At 45.5% G+C, this 17,777-nt stretch overlaps 1 protein-coding gene across 2 annotated transcripts in view; it reads right to left on the reverse strand.

The window, feature by feature from the left end:
- Positions 1–17,777, reverse strand: part of LOC129854048 (protein MTSS 2-like) — an 84,357-nt gene that overhangs the window by 59,351 nt on the left and 7,229 nt on the right. For both annotated transcript variants that reach the window (XM_055920673.1, XM_055920674.1), the window contains exons 2-3: positions 12,130–12,191; positions 11,847–11,920 (exon numbers count right to left, since the gene is read on the reverse strand). In XM_055920673.1, the coding sequence (XP_055776648.1) occupies positions 11,847–11,920; positions 12,130–12,191 (136 nt within the window). The remainder of the gene's footprint in view (positions 1–11,846; positions 11,921–12,129; positions 12,192–17,777) is intronic.

Raw genomic sequence — 17,777 nt, forward strand, 5'->3', positions numbered from 1 at the left:
TGCTGCTACTTGCTGTTTACCATCTATGCATAGTCATTTCACCCCCACCTACATGTACAAATTACCTCAACTAATCTGTACCCCCGCACACTGACTCAGAACCGGTGCCCCCTGGGGTGGCAGGTAGCCTAGTAGTTAGCGCGTTGGGCCAGTAACCGAAAGGTTACTAGATCGAATACCCAAGCTGACAAGGTAAAAATCTGTCGTTTGTCACGCCCTGACCTTAGTTCCTTTGTTATGTCTCTATTTTGGTTTGGTCAGGGCATGAGTTGGGGTGGGCATTCTATGTTTTTGTTCTATGTTTTATATTTCTATGTGTTTGGCCGAGTGTGGTTCTCAATCAGAGGCAGCTATCTATCGTTGTCTCTGATTGAGAACCATACTTAGGTAGCCTCATCCCACCTGTGTTTTGTGGGTAGTTGTTTTCTGTTGTGTGTCTGCACCAGCCAGAACTGTTTCGGTCGTTCTCTTTGTTATTTTTGTAATTTCAGTGTTCATTAAATAAATATGGACACGTACCACGCTGCACCTTGGTCCTCTCCTTCCAACAGCCGTTACATCGTTCTGCCCCTGAACAAGGCAGTTAACCCACTGTTCCTAGGCCGTCATTGTAAATAAGAATTTGTTCTTAACTGACTTGCCTAGTTAAATAAAGGTTAAATAAAAATACATTTTAAAAATTAAATATACCCTCGTTATTCTTATTGTGCTACTTTTTATTATTACTTTTTATTTTAGTGTACTTGGTAAATATTTTCTTAACTCTTCTTGAACTGCACTGTTGGTTAAGGGCTTGTAAGTAAGCCTACACAAGTCTACACTCGCTGTATTCGGCGCATGTGACAAATAAAGTTTGCCGATGGCAGACCTGGCTCTCAAGATAAGACAGGCTATGTGCACACTGCCTGGTGGAAACTGAGCTACACTTCCTAACCTCCTGTCAAATGTATGACCATATTAGAGACACATATTTCCCACAGATTACATAGAGCCACAAAGAATTCGAAAAACAAATCACATTTTGATAAACTCCCAAATATACTGGGTGAAATACCACAGTGTGCAATCACAGAAGCAAGATGTGTGACCTGTCGCGACAAGAAAAGGGCAACCAGTGAAGAACAAATACCATTGTAAATACAACCTATATTTATGTTTCTATATTTTCCCTTTCATACTTTAACTATTTGCACTTCATTACAACACTGTAAATATGCATAATGACATCTGACATGTCTTTATTCTTTTGGAACTTTTGGAAAGTGTCATGCTTCCTGTTAATTGTTTATTTGACTTTTGTTTATGTTTGCCAAAGCATATTGGCAAACGTTTCCCATGCCAATGAATTGAAATTGAATTTACCATCTTAAAATCACTTTACCATCTTAAAAACACACGAACACGTTCTTCTCCCCCACATTTAACACCCATCGGCACTTTCACGGCAGCTAGCGTTACATCATTCCTAACACAAGCCAGGCACCACAGTCAATCAACCTATGGGGACAGGACAGTGGTCTTTCCTTATTTCCTTGCTAATTCCTTTACTGCCCTCTGCCATTTCCAGAGGCTGGGGGGGGGATCTTAGCATATCTATTAAAACAATATTTTCTATGAACCATATTCTGTCGTGTAATGCTAATCAGAGGTATACATTTGCCATGGAAACAGGACTACTCCAGGTAAACGAGTGCTGACGGTATGGAGGGGTAGCTAGCCCCCCAGGCGAGGCAACGCCCACCCAAGGCAAACAGACACAAGGCACTATGGGATTATGTGTTAGATCAAGGACATGTCTGGTCTGACCCACGTGGACTCAAAAGTCATCGTGAGGCCACAAAGGTCATCACGGGGTCATCATGGCATCCAAAGAATATCCACATCCCCTCCCGTCCCGCCCCCTCCTCTCCTCAACATGGTACTCACTATCCTCTGAGTAGCTAACCAGTGGAGGCTACGGAGGGGAGGACAGCTCATAATAATGGCTGGATCAGAGTAAATGGAACATGGAAACCAAGTGTTTGATGTATTTGATACCGTTCCACCGATTCCGCTCCAGCCATTACCACGAGCCCGTCCTCCCCAATTAAGTTGCCACCAAGCTCCTGTCTTGCTAACATAGAGTGAGAAAGAGTGCAAAGTATAGCTACAATGTGTCCAAAAAGAGTCAAATAACGAGCTGAAAGAAAGGTGTTTCTGCTTTTACAGCAGTACTACACGGTGCACTAATACACTACCAATCTACGACAAAGGCTTATTTAGTCTGTATGAGAGAGCTGTCTCACCCAGAGTGCACAATGTTGTTTCTTCTTTACCCGGGCGCTGCGACAATAAACCCTGGTGGGTCCGTGACAAGGTTGTGTTTAGTCTCCGTCTTAATTGTGTTGTGTTAATAGGGCGAGCCGCCCAGGGGGATGCCTCAGACTGCTGATCCCAGCATCGACTCCCTCTCACAGGGGAGCGAGTGTTCCCTAGAGGGGGGTGCCATGGAGGAGCTGAGTCAGGACAACTGTGATCATGTCAGTGGTGTTAACTGGTCCTCGTGTAGCCCACATGAAGAACAAACACCCGCCCAGCACTCCACGGGCTAATGAGGGAGTGTTGAAGGAACGGGTCACCAGGGCTCTAACATGCCCCGGTCAACACACACACACTCCATTCCCCGGTCAACACGCACACACTCCATGCCCCGGTCAACACACACACAGGCTAACAACCTCCAGGGTCGCCTCTTGACCTTGACTCCAGCCAATAGAATCTCGTTCTCGTTCTCTCCCAGAAACAATTACGCAACATCCTTCTCTGTCTTGATCTGAGCCAGCAGCAACAGCAGCAGACAAATGCCTTCAAATCAAATTGCACAGACCCGGTCTGTGCCTTTTGTAATCGTCCCTTTCTTTGCAAATGAATGTGTTCTTCATGTTCATGTCAGTCTAATTGTATTCCAGTCATAAAGCTGCTAGTGAAAGATATAATGGTGCCTAGCTACACTGGGACTCAGCTTTGTGTTTGGGGATTAGAGATGTCTAACTGCTAAAGCAATCAGAAACACAACCTGTTCCAATTTGATGTGATGTCTTTGACGTAGTCATGAGCTGAGCGACGGTCCAATGTCAGCCTGCATTTAGCGCGCAAGCCAATATTAGAACGGGAGAGACAAATAAAAACAAATAACATTCTTTAGAGGTCACACATACAGGCACACAACGTTTTGCTCGTCATTCCCTCCATTAGGCTCCATGCTACCATTTGCTGAGCTGTCCGCCATGTTTTTTCTGTCTTCTAGAGGGAGTCATTTGGCCCCCTAGTGTATGAATCAGATTTATGATGTTCATTATAGGCCTTCCTATTCAACTCATGCAAGCAGACCGTAAAAGACCCAGATGAAGTCGTGTACGAGCTCATCTTGCACTGAGCACATCTGAGTGGACTCTTTATGACCAGGCTACTTTGTGGGTAGCGAGGCTTTTGGGATAGCCCCAGGTTTTAGTGCTTCTACTGTGGGGGCCAATAATAAATAAATAAAGAGAGAGAGAGAGAGAAAGAGAGAAAGAGAGAAAGAGAGAAAGAGAGAGAGAGACCCAAAATGAAGGAAAGCTTTGACTATCTACAGATTCAGTGAGCATAGCCTTGCTATTGAGAGAGGCCGCCGTAGGCAGACCTGGCTCTCAAGAGAAGACAGGCTATGTTCACACTGCCCACAAAATGAGGTGGAAACTGAGCTACACTTCCTAACATCCAAATCAAATTGTATTAGTCACATGCCGAATACAACAGGTGTAGACCTTACAGTGAAATGCTTACTTACGAGCCCCTAACCAACAATGCAGTTTAATAAAAAATAAAAATAAGAAATAAAAGTAACAAGTAATTAAAGAGCAGCAGTAAAGTAACGATAGTGAGACTATATACAGGGGGTACCGGTACAGAGTCAATGTGCGGGGGTAATATGTACATGTAGGTAGAGTTATTAAGTGACTATGCATAGATGATAACAACAGAGAGTAGCAGCATTGTAAAAGAGTCCGGATAGCCATTTGATTCGATGTTCAGGAGTCATATGGCTTGGGGGTAGAAGCTGTTTAGAAGCCTCTTGGACCTAGACTTGGCGCTCCGGTACCGCTTGCCGTGCGGTAGCAGAGAGAACAGTCTATGACTAGGGTGGCTGGAGACTTTGACAATTTTTAGGGCCTTCCTCTGACACCGCCTGGTATAGAGGTTCTGGATGACAGGAAGCTTGGCCCCAGTGATGTACTGGGCCATACACACTACCCTCTGTAGTGCCTTGCAGTCGGAGGCCAAGCAGTTGCCATATCAAGCAGTGATGCAACCAGTCAGGGTGCTCTCGATGGTGCAGCTGTAGAACCTTTTGAGGATCTGAGGACCCATGCCAAATATTTTCAGTCTCCTGAGGTGGAATAGTTTTTGTTGTGCCCTCTTCACAACTGTCTTGGTGTGCTTGGACCATGTTAGTTTTTTGGTGATGTGGACACCAAGGAACTTGAAGCTCTCAACCTGCTCCACTGCAGCCCTGTCGATGAGAATGGGGGCGTGCTCGGTCCTCTTTTTCCTTTGGTCCACAATCATCTCTTCTGTCTTGATCATGTTGAGGGAGAGGTTGTTGTCCTGGCACCACACGGCCAAGTTTCTGACCTCCTCCCTATAGGCTGTCTTGTCGTTGTCGGTGATCAGGCCTACCACTGTTGTGTCATCGGCAAACTTAATGATGGTGTTGGAGTCATGCATGGCCGTCCAGTCATGAGTGAACAGGGAGTACAGGAGGGGACTGAGCACACACCCCTGAGGGGCCCCTGTGTTGAGGCTCAGCGTTGTGGATGTGTTGTTACCTACACTTACCACCTGGGGGCGGCCCGTCACGAAGTCCAGGATCCAGTTGCAGAGGGAGGTGTTTAGTCCCAGGGTCCTTAGCTTATTGATGAGCTTTGAGGGCACTATGGTGTTGAACAATGAGCTGTAGTCAATGAATAGCATTCTCACATAGGTTTTCCTTTTGTGCAGGTGGGAGAGGGCAGTGTGGAGTGCAATAGAGATTGCATCATCTGTGGATCTGTTAGGGCAGTATGCAAATTGGAGTGGGTCTAGGGTTTCTGGGTTAATGGTGTTGATGTGAGTCATGACAGACCTTTCAAAGCACTTCATGGCTACAGACGTGAGTGCTACGTGTCGATAGTCATTAGGCAGGTTACCTTAGTGTTCTTGGGCACAGGGACTATGGTGGTCTGCTTGAAACATGTTGGTATTACAGACTCAGACAGGGAGAGGTTGAAAATGTCAGTGAAGACAATTGCCAGTTGGTCAGCGCATGCTCGCAGTACACGTCCTGGTAATTTGTCTGGCCCTGCGGCCTTGTGAATGTTGACCTGTTTAAAGGTATTACTCACATCGGCTGCGGAGAGTGTGATCACACAGTCTTCCATAACAGCTGGTGCTCTCATGCATGTTTCAGTGTTATTTGCCTTGAAGCAAGCATAGAAGTAGTTTAGCTCGTCTGGTAGGCTCGTGTCACTGGGCAGCTCTCGGAAGCTCTGCTTCCCTTTGTAGTCTGTAATGATTTGCAAGCCCTGCCACATCCGACGAGCGCCAGAGCCGGTGTAGTACGATTCGATGTTAGTCCTGTATTGACGCTTTGCCTCTTTGATGGTTCGTCGGAGGACATAGCGGGATTTCTTATAAGCTTCCGGATTAGAGTCCAGCTGCTTGACAGCGGCAGCTCTAGCCTTTAGCTCTAGCCTTTAGCTCAATGCGGATGTTGCCTGGAATTCTGGTTGGGGTATGTGCGTACAGTCACTGTGGGGATGACGTCATCGATGCACTTATTGATGAAGCCAATGACTGATGTGGTGTACTCCTCAATGCCATCGGAGGAATCCCGGAAGATATTCCAGTCTGTGCTAGAAAAACAGTCTTGTAGCTTAGCATCCGCTTCATCTGACCACTTTTGTATTGATCAAGGTTTTCCTGCTTTTCCTGCTTTAATTTTAGCTTGTAAGCAGGAATCAGGAGGATAGAATTATGGTCAGATTTGCCCAATCGAGGGCGAGGGAGAGCTTTGTGCGTGTCTCTGTGTGTGAAGTAAAGATGGTCCAGAGGTTTTTTCCCTCGGGTTGCACATTTAACATGCTGATAGAAATTTGGTAAGACTGATTTAAATTTCCCTGCATTATTGTCCCCGGCCATTTGGAGTGTCGCCTCTGGGTGAGTGTTTTCCTGTTCGCTTATGGTAGAATACAGCTCATTCAGTGCGGTCTTAGTGCCATAGTCAGTCTGTGGTGGTATGTAGACAGCTTCGAAAAAAACAGCGGAAAACTCTCTAGGTAGATAGTGTGGTCTACAGCTTATCATGAGATACTCTACCTCAGGCGAGCAATACAGTACCTCAAGAATTCCTTAGATATTGTGCACCAGCTGTTATTTACAAAATACATAGTCCGCCGCCCCATGTCTTACCAGATGTCGCTGTTCTGTCCTACCGATACAGCGTATAACCAGCCAGCTGTATGTTGATAATGTCGTTGTTCAGCCACGACTCCGTGAAGCATAAGATATTGCCGTTTTGAATGTCCCGTTGGTAGTTTAACTTCTTAGCAGCATTTTCACGTTTGGATGAAAAGCGTGCCCAGAGTAAACTGCCTCCTACTCAGTCCCAGATGCTAATATATGCATATTATTATTAGTATTGGATAGAAAACACTCTGAAGTTTCTAAAACTGTTTGAATCATGTCTGTGACTATAACAGAACTTATTTGGCAGGCAAAACCCCGAGGACAAACCATTCAGATTTTTTTTTTTTTTTAGGTCACCCTCTTTTCAATGGGTTTTCATTGGGAATCCAGATTTCTAACGGACCTTCCTGCAGTTTCCATCGCTTCCACTGGATGTCAACAGTCTTTAGAAATTGGTTGAGGTTTTTCCTTTGAGAAATTAAGAAGTAGCCATGTTCAGAATGAGGCTCCAGTGAAGTGTACTGTTTGTTAGAGGCGCGTGACCAGAAAGCATGCTACACATTGTTTTCCTCCGGTATTAAACACAGATCATCAGAAAAGTTTGGACAAAGCTTACAGGCAACTTTTGAGATATTTTGTAGTCACGTTGTGCAAGTTGGAACCGGTGTTTTTCTGGATCAAACGCGCCAAATAAATGGACATTTTGGATATATATTGACGGAATTAATCGAACAAAAGGACCATTTGTGATGTTTATGGGACATATTGGAGTGCCAACAGAAGAAGCTCGTCAAAGGTAAGGCATGAATTATATCTTTATTTCTGCGTTTTGTGTCGCGCCGGGAGGATTGAAATATGATGGTCTGTGTTTGTTTGCTTGGTGGCTATCCTCAGATAATAGCATTGTTTGCTTTCACCGTAAAGCATTTTTTAAATCTGACACGTTGGCTGGATTCACAACAAGTGTAGCTTTAATTTGGTATATTGAATGTGTGATTTCATGAAAGTAAAATTTTGATAGTAATTTATTTGAATTTGACGCTCTGCATTTTCACTGGATGTTGGCCAGGTGGGACGCTACCGTCCCACATATCCCAGAGAGGTTAATCTTCCGCGTAGGTCATCGATTTTATTTTTATTATCCCGGGAAAGCAGAATATCATTCATGTCAGGCACGTTGGACTCGTTAAAGGAAAACATTTATTCTACCAGTCCGTGGTGAGTTATCGCAGTTCTGATGTCCAGAAGTTATTTTCAGTCATAAGAGACGGTAGCAGCAACATTATGCACAAAATAAGTAAAAAAATAAGTTACAAACAACGCAAAGAAACGAACAAAAAAACTCAATTGGTTAGGAATACGTAAAACGTCAGCCTTGCTCTATGGCGCCATCTTCCCATGTATGTATGACCATATTAGAGAAACATATTTCCCTCAAATTACACAGACCCACAAAGTTCGATAATAAATCCAAATTTGAAAAACTGAAATACCATAGTGTGCCATCACAGCAGCAAGATTTGTGACCTGTTGCCACAAGAAAAGGGCAACCAGTGAAGAAAAAACACCATTGTAAATACAACCCATTTTTATGTTTATTTATTTTCCCTTTTGTACTTTAACTATTTGCATATTGTTACAACACTGTATATAGCCATAATATGAAATGTCTCTATTCCTTTGGAACTTTTGTAAGTGTAATGTTTACTGTTAATTCTTAATTTCACTTTTTTTATTACCTATTTCAATTGCTTTGGCAATGTAAACAGATGTTTCCCATGCCAATAAAACCTATTTAAATTAATTGAAGAGAGAGAGAGAGAAAGATGTGTACACAGAGAGCACAGAATATGAGCCAAAAAAGCTTTTGTCATTTGTATTCTCTGAAATGAATTCGCTTTTTATCCGACAGAAAAAAGCTATCAGCTTCGAAAAGGGCCATAAACACTGGTTCTAATGTCAGCGGTGGCCATCCTTAATTCAGCCTTTCAGTGGTCATGTCTCTCACTGTCACGCCCTGGTCAGGGTGTGATTTGGGTGGGCATTCTAGGTTGTCTATTTCTTTGTTGGCCGGGTATGGTTCCCAATCAGAGGCAGCTGTCTATCGTTGTCTCTGATTGGGGATCATACTTAGGCAGCCCTTTTTCCCACCTTCAGTTGTGGGATCTTGTTTGTGTGTATTTGCTTTCTTTTACGTTCGTTTTGTATTTTGTAGTTTTTTTTTGCATCATTTAAAATAAAAGGAAAATGTACGCCTATCACGCTGCACCTTGGTCTCCTTCTATCAACGAGCGTAACACTCACCCTGGTACTTATTATAGCCCCCAATAACTATCATTCCACGAGAGGGTTTGGCAAATTATATTTGTTTTGAAAAAAGAAAGAGAATGTGCAGTCAAAAGAATTAGTAATCCCTGTGTGGGTGAGAGAGAGAAGAAAAGTAACAGTAAATGTGCAAAGGGAGAGCAGCTGTGTGGAGGAAGATGAGGAGGAAGATGAGTAGTAAAATGCTGCTCAATGAGAGGCAGAGGACAGGTTATTAGAGACAGGAAGCATGCCCCCCCCCGCCCCCCACCCCAAACCACCAACCCCGGACCACAGCGGCCCCCCACCAACAAGAAGAAAGCCTGGTGTGTGTTTGCCCCCCCCCCCCCCCACCTCCAATGTTTGCTCCGGGGAAAGTGTGAGGTGTGAGGGCAGAGGGGCACATCTGAACACACACACAAGCTCCTCTCCGCAACTTTCCCCCTTGTCAGGGAGTTGGCACACACGTTTTCCTTCACTCATAGCGCCCTCTCTAGCTCCATATCTCCGCTCTCTACTCTCAACATTCAGACACGCACCCCTCTGTCTCATTCCATACCTCCCTCTAGGTCCTGTCTGCGGTCCAGTCTAGCCTGTTTGATCCTGCAGTCTGTTAGTTGACAGTCAGTCTCCTCAGAGAAGAGGTCTACATAGGGCCCCTGACCATTTGGCAAACTCTTTTAGCCCCTGCTCGCTCCAGCGCCATCCCCACACAACACCTGTATGCGTTCCAGCTGGATCTGAGCAGTTCCACACACACAAACACACACACACACACACACAATTCTACAGAACATCTAGATGTGTTACAGCTGGACCTGTGGGTATCCACATCAGGCTCAGCAGCACAAGCTGGGCCAAGAGCATGGCTATGGAGCAGGGAACTGGGCTCAGCAGCACAAGCTGGGCCAAGAGCATGGCTATGGAGCAGGGAACTGGGCTCAGCAGCTCCACATGGACCTGAGGCTTGTTTCTTTAGTTTTTTTGTTCTAGAACAGAAAAACACAGAACATCACCACTCCTTGAGAGAAGAGGCTGGTGTTCTGTAGCACGGAACTAGAACCAACTATTTCTATGTTCTGTACTGTATGTCTGAGAACAGAGCACGGGAGAGAGAGAGCGTCTTCGCCCTGTGGGGCTGGGACAGACAGACAGATGGAGCTCTCTCTCACACACACACAGAGACATTCATATTCTAAATTGCCAGAAGGGACAATTACTTAAGAGACACCATTGAACTGGCTTCGTTCATGGGAAAGGTCTAATAGAATACACGAGGCAGTCAGAGGGCTAATTGTGCGATTGTATTGCGTCACGGCACTAAGAACGGTTACTCTGACGTATGTTGTGATTACCACATATCTCCTCCATTACCGGGAGAACATCTCATGCAGCGTGTTGGAATGCGCGGCAGATAAACATACTGTACAGATGTGCCTGTCTGCTGCTGAGTGTGTGTGTGTGTGTGTGTGTGTGTGTGTGTGTGTGTGTGTGTGTGTGTGTGTGTGTGTGTGTGTGTGTGTGTGTGTGTGTGTGTGTGTGTGTGTGTGTGTGTGTGTGGTCATGGATGAGCCATGTGGAGCCCACAGGTCTGTGACCTACATTCGATGGGGCAGCAGTGCCCCCACGGTCCCCACCACAAATCTCCAATAATCACAGCTAGCATCTGCCACAGTCACGGCCACAACTGGACTGTGGCAGGAATAACAGACACACACACACACACACACACACTGGAGATTTCTAAACTCTATACATTACTGCTGAATCCTCACACTCTTCTACTACAGCAAAAAGAGAGAGACGAAAAAAGGACATTATCTTCAATCTCCTTCCTCTTTTGTCTCTGATATAATACCTTGTTGTGTCCTTGAAGCACCTCCTATCTCTCTCTCTCCTTTCCTACATCTCCTCTCCTACACTATAGTGTATTTCCTTCATCTGTCCCCGGCGGTGTCTGTCTGTGTGTGTGTCCTGCCCTAGGTGGGCCCCTGTGGTCTCTGGAGGATGTAGGATCACTAGGATGTGCCCCTCACTGCTTTTACAGGCCAGACAGGAAGCAACCAACCCTGTCAGCTCATTAAAAATGTAAACGCCTGGTGGGGTCACACACACACACCAATGCGCACACTTGTATTATCACACACGCACGCACGCACGCACGCACGCACGCACGCACGCACGCACGCACGCACGCACGCACGCACGCACACACACACACACACACACACACACACACACACACACACACACACAAGAGCCACACCAAATAGGGCCCAGTATTCCATATCCCTAGAAAATGTAGCTTCATTATAAGGCCTACAGTCTGTATTGTCCCTCTGCTCATGCCGTAAAACAAGGCCGAGTGTTCCCCCTAGTAAGGCTTCTGAAAGGAGCTCAGCACAGTCTCCTAACACTGCCCCGAGCCCCCAGCCAAAAAGAACCCTGCTGCCCAGCCGCTTGCCACATCTTCTCTCTCTTGTACCATAAACCAAGCCTTTGTTCTCCCCTCCTCACATTATCCGGTGGGATGATGCGCCATTCATCTCCATTCATCTCCATCCCTGCTCCCTAAACACAGCTAATTCGGGGGAGGAAAACTCATCAAAGTTCACAGAGAATGTAACTTCAAGCACGGTATCAAACAACTTTTGAAACAGTAAAACAAACGTATTAAAGCTGACAACATCTTATCAAGTGACTGCGGATAAAATCACATCCCTATCGGCACGGAGTGTCACGTAATGAGGATCTGTTCCCTTAACTCGTATCCAAACAGAACTGATGTTATTCACTCACGTAAAGGAGCACGCACACACACACTTCATTCTGTGGATTCTTTAACTAGATGCGCGCATGACAATCTGTCCACACAACAACAGGAGGAGTGATCCCCTAATCACAAATCTGTATCTCTATAAGGCTGCCCTCCAAAGATTAACCCAAATCAGCTGGGATACGCCCATCCCCACACTCACAGACGCATTCAAAACGTACACTACACAAACGCACATATCAGCTCCCGTGTCCTCAGAGCGAGCTCGCTCACACACACACACATCTGGAAGCTCACGTACCTCTGGTGTTGGTGGCCATGTCCGCCACCTTCTGAAAGGCATCCAGAAAGGCCACTGCTGCCAGCACTGTGGTCCTGAGAGCAGAGCGGGACAGAGCAGACAGGACAGACACATGATTGGCACCAGTTCACAACCACAGTCATTTCAACATAAACAAACATAGTCAGCAGATCTGGCGCCTCAGAACAGACAGAGGGGGATTACATTGTTGTCAATGGCACAGGCTGAAATACTCATTGACGGGCACTGCTCTAGTAGACACAGGACAGTGGCTGGGGCTTACCTGAGCTGGGAGTGCAGTTTGGTGGCCTTGGCACTGAAGTCTTCCCACACTGGGTATGAACACTGGGAATAAATAAATAAAAAGGGACACGTTAGAAGGACATTATGCAATGCAACTGGTGCATGATCTGTACAAATATCTGACAGGACGTTTGATCGTTTTCACTCACAACTCACATACAACACAAGTCAACATTGTATGCTCTAGACCTGTGTTTGCGCACTACACTCCTATTTTCTAAGGTGCTATCTAGAACCTAAAAGGGTTCTTCGGCTGTCCCCATAGGAGAACCCTTTGAAGGACCATTTTTGGTTCCACGTAGAATCATTTCGGTTCCAGGTAGAACCCTTTTGGGTTCCGTGTAGATGGTTCTTCAACGGGTTCTCCTATGGGGACAGCCAAAGAACTCCTTTGGAACCCTTTTTTCAAAGAGTGTAATATAAAATAAGCACTTTATGTGCATCATTGCACCTCCCGTGAGGAGCAGAATATTCGGACTAAAATGTCTGTGTTCCCTGGTCTGAGTCATCGCTGTCTGTGATTGGGCAACACATCCTCTGTTTCCACCAGCCCCCGGCACCGGCAGATATCAAAGGAAGCAACGAATGGCAACGCAAATCAAACACGATATTTGCACCCCAAAATGACCGTGTGAAGTTCTCTTCTTTTTTTTCTCCCCTATATAGGTGTCATTTCCTCTTTGTTCATACCCATTATCACACACAAATGATCCACAAGGTAAATAGTAGTAAATGCCGTGGAGGCTGCTGAAGGGAGGACAGCTCGTAATAATGTCTGGAACGGAGTGAATGGAATGGCATCAAACAGATGGAAACCATGTGTTTGATACCATTCCACCTATTCCGCTCCAGCTATTACCACGGAACTGCTGCCACCAACCTCCTGTGAGTACATGGTGTTACATGTTGACTATAACATCTCTTCTACCTGCAGGGCAGAGTGTGTTTTCGAGCCCTCCGCGCCTCTCTCTGCCTTTGTTGTCAGACGCTACGGCCCGGATTTGAGAGCAGCAGATCAGACCGCTGTGTGTCCAAGGCTGAAATAAGCCTCACTCCACAGCACAGCTGGGGGTTGGAGATCTACATGAGCAAGTACCCCCAAGTCCCCCCGCCGTCTCCAAACCCGCAGCATGCAGGGAGAGAGAGGGGGGGAGAGAGGATAAGAACCAGGGAGATAGTGGGAGGAAAAGACAAAAGAGACCGGAGAGAAGGGAAAGGGGGATATGGTGGAAAGGGAAAGAGAATGGAAGAGACAGGAAAGAGAGGGGATGAAGAGGAGCGTTTTAAGGGACAGGACCCGCCCGGAGCAGAGGAGCAGGGATGTCACGGGGGCTACAGTGGGCGACAGCTGGGCGTCTCGCCCTTTGATCTGACGTCTCATTCCTGGTGTTTGACGTCAGTTAATTTGGTCCGAAATCAGAGCAGCATTTCCCCGCGGTCCCCCGTCTGTGTTTGAAGTGCTCTAATCTTGCAATGTTGCAAGCCTGACGTCTGTCAGGAGAGGCCTTGTGGATAGGAGATACGGGCCACGCCTCCTCTACATTACAATCACACCAGCCCATCCCTCATTACCATATTAGGCCATTTTAATCCAATTGAGGGGATCCTGGCAGTGCCTGATAGTGTAACGATTGTTTATTAGGTTCATTGTAGGCCTGGGGATATTTTATTTCCCATCCTCCTCAATGAATCACTCACTCACTCCTACTCGACTTGCAACATGAACCAAAAACAATGGGATAAGTACCACTCTCCATCCTGCCTGGATGGTTCCCAGGTAAAGAGAGCAGGCTATTTTTCCTTTAGCTTAACCAAGTGGAAGAACAGAGCCATTAAAAGTGCATTCTAATCAGAAAAAAAATAAAACAAACCAGAGGCAGAGGAGGCAGAGGCAGAGGAAGACTGATGATGCAGAGTAAAGACAACAAAAATGAAGAAGATACAAATCTTTCTGCATTTTTTAAAAATGTATCTTTATTTAACTAGGCAAGTCAGTTAAGAACAAATTCTTATTTACAATGACGGCCTACCCCAGCCATACCCTTCCGTAACCCGGACGACGCTGGGCCAAATTGTGCACCCCCTTATGGGAAATTGTGATACAGCCCGGGATTGAACCCGGGTCTGCAGTGACGGCATTGAGATGCAGTGCCTTAGACCGCTGCGCCACTCAGGGTCCGCATTACATTACATGACAGCATTGACATTGCATTGCTGTTTGCGTCCCTGGAAGTCAAGGCATACAAACAGTAGCATCGCATAACTGCAACGTTGATAGAACCTTTAGAGTGAGTGACAGTGTTCTGCCAGGGCAGGCTGGCTGCCACTCCTCAAAAGGACCCTCAGCCACTGATAACATGCTATTGCATCACCACTTCCTCTTCTGCACATAAAGACATCCTCACAGTGGTGACAGCACATAGAAAAAACCCATAGTAACACATCTCATGCCTGACTGCCCCTCGACATGCAGCGCATCATCTCTCCCTTGCACCAGCTCTCGCTACCTCCTCAAAAGGTTAAAGGTGGTAGGTTACATGATGGGCTAGCTGAACACTGTGGAACTCTCCGGGGAGTTTACAGTCCAGTGGCCTATATCTGTGCTCAGCGGACTTGATTTCTGTTCCGTTGTTTTAGCGAACCCACCATATTTACTTGAGCAAAGGAAAAGCTCACAGCTTCATCTCTTTGTTCCTTTGTTCTCTGGAGGATGACATAAACCGTGGATTAGCCCAATTCCAGCTCTTTAAAATCGGGCCAATTCAGACTTTTAAAGAGAAATAAAACATCCACACAATAGAGGCTAATTTCACAGTTCTTTATGCTAATATAATAGATCCCATTTTGGATGTGCTGGAAAGGATACTGTAGACAATCCCTCTATAGCAACTGTATGAGACAAGGAACCGATGGTGATTCCCTAGCTTACTAAGAAGCCCCTTTACAGGCTGTCGGAACAAGGACAGGGCACAGACAGGGAAGGGAAGGGCAGACGGTTGATAGACGCATACGGCTAAGCTTCATTAAGTCATTGGAAGCAGAGCTACGCGTACAAACGCGAGCAACCACAACGTCTACTACCTGGCGACGCGTTATCTCCAGATCAGGGGAGCTCCTGCTACTTAGATCCAGGAAAGTAGACTCCTCCAAGGGCTTTACCGTATCAGCAGACCAAATGTGTTCAGCTGGAGTGCTGGACGCAGGCAATGCACATGACAAGTTTGATTGAACAGAAATGTTCACTAAGTCACAGGAAGTTGGTGGCACCTTAACTGGGAAGGACAGGCTTGTGGTAGTAGCTGGAGCGGGAATCAGTGGAATGGTGTCAAACACATCAAACACTTATTTATTTATTTATTTGACCTTTATTTAACCAGGTAGGCAAATTGAGAACACGTTCTCATTTACAATTGCGACCTGGCCAAGATAAAGCAAAGCAGTTCGACACATACAACAACACATAGTTACACATGGAGTAAAACAAACATACAGTCAATAATACAGTGAAAATAAGTCTATATACAATATGAGCAAGTGAGGTGAGATAAGGGAGGTGAAGGCAAACAAAATATATATATAAATAAATAAAATAAAAAATATATATAAAAAGGCCATGGTGGCGAAGTAAATACAATATAGCAAGTAAAAAAAATAACACTGGAATGGTTGGTTTGCAGTGGAAGAAGGTGCAAAGTAGAGATAGAAATAATGGGGTGCAAAGGAGCAAAATAAATAAATACAGTAGGTAAAGAGGTAGTTGTTTGGGCTAAATTATAGATGGGCTATGTACAGGTGCAGTAATCTATGAGCTGCTCTGACAGCTGGTGCTTAAAGCTAGTGAGGGAGATAAGTGTTTCCAGTTTCAGAGATTTTTGTAGTTCGTTCCAGTCATTGGCAGCAGAGAACTGGAAGGAGAGGCGGCCAAAGGAAGAATTGGTGGGTTAGGAAACAGTACTGTGCAGCCATATTCATTGACCTGGCCAAGGCTTTTGACTCTGTCAATCACCACATCCTCATCGGCAGACTCGACAGCCTTGGTTTCTCTAATGATTGCCTCGCCTGGTTCACCAACTACTTCTCTGATCGAGTTCAGTGTGTCAAATCGGAGGGTCTGTTGTCCGGACCTCTGGCAGTCTCTATGGGGGTGCCACAGGGTTCAATTCTTGGACCGACTCTCTTCTCTGTATACATCAATGATGTCGCTCTTGCTGCTGGTGAGTCTCTGATCCACCTCTACGCAGACGACACTATTCTGTATACTTCTGGCCCTTCTCTTGACACTGTGTTAACAACCCTCCAGGCGAGCTTCAATGCCATACAACTCTCCTTCCGTGGCCTCCAATTGCTCTTAAATACAAGTAAAACTAAATGCATGCTCTTCAACCGATCGCTGCCTGCACCTGCCCGCCTGTCCAGCATCACTACTCTGGACGGCTCTGACTTAGAATATGTGGACAACTACAAATACCTAGGTGTCTGGTTAGACTGTAAACTCTCCTTCCAGACTCACATCAAGCATCTCCAATCCAAAGTTAAATCTAGAATCGGCTTCCTATTCCGCAACAAAGCATCCTTCACTCATGCTGCCAAACATACCCTTGTAAAACTGACCATCCTACCAATCCTCGACTTCGGTGATGTCATTTACAAAATAGCCTCCAAAACCCTACTCAATAAATTGGATGCAGTCTATCACAGTGCCATCCGTTTTGTCACCAAAGCCCCATATACTACCCACCACTGCGATCTGTACGCTCTCGTTGGCTGGCCCTCGCTTCACACTCGTCGCCAAACCCACTGGCTCCAGGTCATCTACAAGACCCTGCTAGGTAAAGTCCCCCCTTATCTCAGCTCGCTGGTCACCATAGCAACGCCCACCCGTAGCACGCGCTCCAGCAGGTATATCTCTCTGGTCACCCCCAAAACCAATTCTTCCTTTGGCCGCCTCTCCTTCCAGTTCTCTGCTGCCAATGACTGGAACGAACTACAAAAATCTCTGAAACTGGAAACACTTATCTCCCTCACTAGCTTTAAGCACCAGCTGTCAGAGCAGCTCATAGATTACTGCACCTGTACATAGCCCATCTATAATTTAGCCCAAACAACTACCTCTTTACCCTACTGTATTTATTTATTTTGCTCCTTTGCACCCCATTATTTCTATCTCTACTTTGCACCTTCTTCCACTGCAAACCAACCATTCCAGTGTTATTTTTTACTTGCTATATTGTATTTACTTCGCCACCATGGCCTTTTTATATTTTTTATTTATTTATATATATATTTTGTTTGCCTTCACCTCCCTTATCTCACCTCACTTGCTCATATTGTATATAGACTTATTTTCACTGTATTATTGACTGTATGTTTGTTTTACTCCATGTGTAACTATGTGTTGTTGTATGTGTCGAACTGCTTTGCTTTATCTTGGCCAGGTCGCAATTGTAAATGAGAACGTGTTCTCAATTTGCCTACCTGGTTAAATAAAGGTGAAATAAAAATAAAATAAAAAAAGAGAATGCTATTCAAAACCATAATTATGCATTTCTGTATATTACACATCAGGGACTCATGATGTAATTGCGTTAGCGTAATTCTGTTCCCCGGATGCAAATCCACTTCAACTGC

Source organism: Salvelinus fontinalis, chromosome 4 (assembly GCF_029448725.1).
Source record: "Salvelinus fontinalis isolate EN_2023a chromosome 4, ASM2944872v1, whole genome shotgun sequence".
NCBI classification, from domain to species: Eukaryota; Metazoa; Chordata; class Actinopteri; order Salmoniformes; family Salmonidae; genus Salvelinus; species Salvelinus fontinalis.